This window comes from Anarrhichthys ocellatus, unplaced genomic scaffold, assembly GCF_004355925.1.
Source record: "Anarrhichthys ocellatus isolate YVR2014 unplaced genomic scaffold, GSC_Weel_1.0 scaffold241, whole genome shotgun sequence".
In the NCBI taxonomy this organism is placed as follows: domain Eukaryota; kingdom Metazoa; phylum Chordata; class Actinopteri; order Perciformes; family Anarhichadidae; genus Anarrhichthys; species Anarrhichthys ocellatus.
Window position 1 is genome coordinate 1 of NW_022280271.1, and position 6,246 is coordinate 6,246.

The window sequence follows — 6,246 nt, forward strand, 5'->3', positions numbered from 1 at the left end:
TGTATGTATGTATATATATGTGTATATGTATATATATGTGTATATGTATATATATGTGCTATCAGCTTTTTAGATGTCAACATTGTGACCAGAAAAACCTTGTTGAAATTGGCAGGATCTGCCAGTGGGCAGCACAGTCCTGCTTGGCTAAATATCGGGGCTAGCAGCTAACAACGCCGGTTGCATTGAGTTACATTACACTATCTGGAATATCCAAGTTTTTGTCTCATAAATTTGTGACTTTATTATCTCGCAAATCTTTGGGTTACCATTGGCAACCATTTCGAGAAATTGGCAACCAACTCTTGGCCTTTGGTTGCCCTCAGTGGCAACCACTTATTAACATATAAAAAATAGGGGCAACAAAATGTACCCCCCAAAAAAATATTTTTTTAAATAATTGTTGCATTAGTGGTATTAAATATTTCCGTGACAGTCAGAACCAGACAACACTGCACGTGCATACGCACTGGCATCTCTTTTAAAGACAAAAGCAAATTCAGTTGTTTGACTGTGGGATGGAAAGTTCGACGGACCCGTCAACTTCACAAAGGAATGTGCAAATAGATCCAACTGACAAATAACCAGATGAACCTGAACTAAAAACAAAAAGGACATTTTGGAGGCGTAGTTCCCCAGCATCTTTTGCTGGATGGAAAATTATACTGCAAAGCATGTACAACATACACCTCAATAAGTGACACTACTATTTCTGGATATCCCCTAACTACCTTTTTTTTTTTCTTACTTTTTCCTGACAGTGACTATTTATTCAAGCTGCTCCTCATTGGTGACTCTGGTGTTGGAAAGTCTTGCCTTCTTCTCCGATTTGCAGTGAGTTTCCCCAAACAATACAAACAGTATGTTTTATATGAACTCCATTTTAAGTTTGAACTATGTAGTGATTTCATGCAGACGGTTGAAAGCTGTCTTCAGCAGAACAACATTATAGAATATATATCTTTACTGGGTTTCTCATTACTCAACAAGAAACTAAGTTATACCAAACAAACTCAAGCAGTTAACTTGCCTGTAACTCATTAATTTGCTGTGAAACATGCTCCAGTTTGTATACAATTTAAACATTCCCTGTGCCAACACCGTGGCTACTTCCCACAGGTGCTAGTAGTGACTGATGCTGTGTATGTAGTGAAGAAGGAAGGAAGTGAACAGGATGTGTGAGCTAACTGACTGTTTCTTTTCGCAGGATGACACATACACAGAAAGTTACATTAGCACTATTGGCGTGGACTTCAAAATACGAACCATAGAACTAGATGGAAAGACCATTAAACTTCAAATTGTAAGTAACCTACTGCTTCAATTTCATATCAGTGTCCTTCAGTAACCATGGCTCACTCAGAAAGTCAGTTTCTCAGGACATCTGTACAACTACCAACATTAAAGGCATTATTCTAGATTATTGTCAACAAATCCCTTTCAGGGTCAATAGTTCTTACTGAAGATATGAGTCTTAAAAAATGACCCTCAAATATATGGTTTTATTTTTGAAAAAAGCTCAGTATTTTCATGACACAGTTGATCACTAGTTTTTAGCTGAAGTTACTCAAACAAGAGGAAATCGTACATTTGTCTAGGACTATTTTCAGCGGCGGATTGATTCACGTTTATTGCTCTAGTGAGTACAGATGTATGTGGGATTTAGTCAAAATATACTTCAGTGTATTTGTTGAAAAAATAAAGAATTAAACTATTAATTAACACTATATACTTGAATTTGTATTTGACTATTGACACTCGCATTTAAAGATAAAAAAAGTGTGTTGTTTTTGTCAAGTTTTCATCAACTGTATTCATCTTTTTCCTTTGACAGTGGGATACGGCGGGTCAGGAGAGGTTTCGTACAATCACATCCAGCTACTACAGAGGTGCTCATGGTATCATCGTAGTGTACGATGTCACAGACCAGGTCAGTGTAACATTACACCATATTCTACCTATACCAACTACTCATTAATACCATAGGAGATGAGATTTTGCCCACCAATCACCCGCCACAGTGGCGAGACATAATCTTATTGGCCTGGTTTCTTATGAACTGAAATGCAGAGAGATGAACAATTTCTCATTTTGCTGGTGTCTCCCAGGAACCCTGTCAGATGACATGGTTAGATATTTTAACACTTCCCAAATGAAGAGTCTACTTGTATGTATGTGCAGAGGTAGAATGGTATTTATGAGTGTAAAAGAACAAGCAAGTTTCTTCCATTTGGGAAAGAAGTGAGTGTTCACTTTACTCAAATCAATGCTCTCTGCTCTGTGATGAGTGGATATGGGTCCTTCTTCCTCAATGGATTTCTCACTGTATGACTTTTTTTGAGTGCTCATCTAAATGGAGGTTTTACACAAGAACTATTTGAGTCAGAGGACGCAAACATGAAAATCTTCAAATTTGGCACAAACGTCCACCTAGGCTCAAGAATGAACTGATTAGAATGTGGTGGTCAAAGGTCAGTGTGACTTCACAAAACACGTTTTGAGCTGTAGCTCATTAATGCATATGCTAATTATGACAATTTCACACAGATTTCCAATTGAATAAAAGGATGAAGTGAGGACATTTTTGGACAGACATGGATGTAGAATGCAGCTTGGCTGGTTGGCACTCAACCACAAGGCAGTATTTCTAGTTTTCTTGGGTGTAGGGGGCGGGGCTTCACAGAATGCAGGTGGGGAGAAAACATAACGGTACAGACAGATGGAGATAGACCGAGTAAATGTCAGGCACACTGGTGCAACCAATGAAGATGTTTCGTTGCACTTGACAGATTTCTGGTCGGTACAGCAGGAATTCATGTTTTCAAGACCTGTAAAGCATGATGTAATCTGATGGCATTTAGGTATAAGGCAGTGAAGTGTTTAAAACCTGTCTGACTTTACTACATGGTGTCTCCTAGTGTTTGCTAAACATGGTCTATAAAGGCAGCCTTGTGTTAGCTCACGATGTTCAGTGTCCACTGGGCCCCTCTGTCAAAACTCCACTGATGCTTTACCACAATAATTCCTGACACATCGGGAAGTAGTTCTGGTTTTTATTTTACAATCAAAAGATGGTGGTGGAACTAGAGGAGTTTCCCCCCCTGAAACCATGTGGTTGAAACAAAATGACATTACCATTGCCCAGGGCTTCCAGCTTGGAAATTCTCAGCAAGAACAACCCAAATCAGTAAGCCAAAAAAACAAAGCTTGTCAACACCTGCTTCAGTTAAATTCTCCATTTCCTGACTTGAGGGCAGACATGCATGTTATAAATACAACGTGGAGAGTTTCAGAAGTTACAACCAACTCTAAGCAGTCCATGCTGCAGCCCCACTGTCCTCTTCATGTTCAGCTTGAGATATGGAAGGATAAGGCCCCGCTTGTGTAACTCTCAAAGTTCATAAGCTGCATCATTCTTGTCTCGTATCGTGTTCTGTCCTCGCAGGGTTTCAAACTGACTTCCCGTCAAAAAAAGTGCCGAAACACATTGCGAACAAAAAAAATATTAACACTGGCTCCATGGAAGCTGCTGTTGTCGTGTAGCAGACTCGGCTCAGTACTGATGTTAAACTGTCCTGTGTCTCAGGAGTCCTTCAACAACGTCAAACAGTGGCTACAGGAGATCGACCGCTATGCCAGTGAAAATGTCAACAAGCTTTTAGTTGGGAACAAGTGCGACCTGACAACAAAGAAGGTGGTGGATTACACGACGGCAAAGGTAAGGCCCCCTGGGTATTCACTCCCACACAAACAAGCTTTTGTACATAAACCTTTTCATGCTTCAGACTGTTTTTGTTCTGCTGGTAAGGGAGTCAGTCTCAATAAATTAGTATGACAGAAAGTAGATGGTTAACTTTTAACTTCCTATTAAAGTGAGAGACTCAAATAGGCTGATCCCATGCCGAGGTATGACCCAGAGCCACAGCCAAGTCCTACTTGCATCGCTTCATAATATAGCAAACGTGAATAGAAAAGATTAGTTTTTTTTAGCAGTACATCCCATAACCAAATGTGTACCACCCAGACTTTTAAATCTTTGCTTATCTACTACATCATTAGTTCAAAATCATTCAAAGTGATCTTTAACGTAAATAGAATATTGAAAGTGATACATTTATAATTTATTCAAAATATTGATTTTCTTTTTAAGAACTAATTTAATCTGTTAATTATTTATAATTGGCATGTTTCTTTTGATTTTGCAATTTTACAATCCATCTAAGATTTGATTTTATTAAAATAAAAAATTTAACGTGTAAGAAGTTTTTTGGTCAAAAATATGATTTTAAATAGCCCCCCTCAGTAATGATGAATACATATGAATATATAGATATGCATTATTTGTACAAGAAATAAACTGAAAATCACCATCTGGTAATATTTAACATAACTAGTAAATACAAACACTTTTAATGTATTTGCTTAAATATAAAAATCGAATAAAAAAAAAAAAAATGCTATATTCAAGTGTGTCGTTCTATCAAAAGCAGATCTGAACAACACTTTTCTGGCGTCTGTTATGTCAGTATTTTATGGTCTCCATATCGTGTTAACTGAAGCCAAAAGTGACCTATGCGACTGACATATTTTAGAATCTAATTTTTTCCACCATTTCATAGTATTTTGCTTTTCACTACAAAACTTAAGAACTAAAAAAAAAAAATATGTAAAGAACCTCACAACTTTAAAAAATGCCTAAAATGCAATTTCCCTGTCCTCTATTGTGTCCAGGAGTTTGCAGACTCTCTGGGCATCCCATTTTTGGAAACCAGTGCCAAGAACGCCACCAACGTGGAGCAGGCCTTCATGACCATGGCCGCTGAGATCAAGAAGAGGATGGGCCCCGGGGCGACGGCTGGAGGAGGGGAGAAGGCCAACGTGAAGCTGACCCCTGGCACCACTGTCAAGCCCTCGTCAGGAGGATGCTGCTGAGAGATGAAACCACCCCCTCCAAACTCCACCTGCCACAAAGTACACAGGACAGGGGGACGACTTGGCTCACACGTCCCCGTGAGAACAAGATGAAGTTGCCCGCATTTGTACTGTACATAGTATAGCCGCACTACCAAAAACAAATAAAGCATCCTTCTTGTCATACTGTCCAGTTTATCGATAGCTAATTCTACAGATAGACCATCATTCAACCCGTCCCACGACTACACCCCCACACCCCTTTATCTCAGATCTCTCAGAGACTACTCTTTTATCTGGCCCTCTGAATGCAGTTTTGTGAGAACAGTGTGTGTGTGAGAATGTGTCTGTTTCTCTGCATTCCTACAGGTAAATTAGTTTCATTAAGGTTTCTGTCTGTATGCACCTTTTTTCTGTTGTTTCTCTTTTCCTTTCTGTGATTTACATTGCGGTTTGTGTCAGCATGCGTCTGTCTGTCAGTCTGTCCCCATTTGAAGGTGTTTTTTTTTATTATTTTTTTATTGCTCAGTAACCTCCAACAGCAGTGTCTCACTGCATCTAAAGTGCAACAGACTTGGATGGGTGCGTGTGTTTGTATATGTGTGTGTATGTATGTGTATGTGTATATATACACACATTCATACACACACATAATTTGCCATTTCTGTAGTGTTCAATGCGTCATTGGGCTTGTCTTAACTCTTTATCTCTGCATTACATTCGTGGCTGAAGACAACTGTACGTTTGTTGCTCAACATGTAACACTTGAACTGAAAAATAAATATTGTACTACCAGACTGTATGAAATGGGATGGGCCTGTCTGCGATTCTTGGGTGAGATGTGTCGAGGGGGAAAAAAACCAGTTTGAATTATTTATTCTACATTCGTTTTGGCATATCTACTGCCATTATAGGGTCTGTTTGCAAATTGCTGTGTCATCTCCGTAAAGAATTGCATATATAAAATACAATGTTCTCTTGTTTTCGTAATAAAGGTGACTGAATTCAGTTCTAAAGGAAACCCGTGTGTGTGACTGTGTGAGTGACAGAATGACTGGAGCGTCTGTCCACGTCAGGAAAGAGGAAACTTCTGAGGCACTTATCTAAAAACATCACCGATGCCAAACACGGTGACACACATGTGATCAGACTTCCCAGAAACTGTTGAAACGTGTGGGTCACCCAGTGCTTGCAACAATTATTCATTTGGAAAGTACTTTTTGTCAAACGGGAAGTACAATTTCTGCTGAAAAGTGTATTTTCAAGAAGCAGATACTTCTTGCCAAACAACTAGTATGCTAGTTGTGTTACAAGTACTTTGAAAATAAGTTGATA

The 6,246-nt window shown here is 39.0% G+C and overlaps 1 protein-coding gene across 1 annotated transcript; it reads left to right on the top strand.

Moving 5' to 3' along the window:
* Window positions 1-603: 603 nt before the first annotated feature.
* Window positions 604-5,718, top strand: LOC116401068 (ras-related protein ORAB-1-like; the record flags this gene model as incomplete). The annotated part of the gene is made up of 5 exons (XM_031879288.1): window positions 604-834; window positions 1,208-1,303; window positions 1,835-1,930; window positions 3,587-3,718; window positions 4,732-5,718. Coding segments are annotated over 5 exons (756 nt in total), but the record flags the coding sequence as incomplete, so codon positions are not given.
* Window positions 5,719-6,246: the final 528 nt, after the last annotated feature.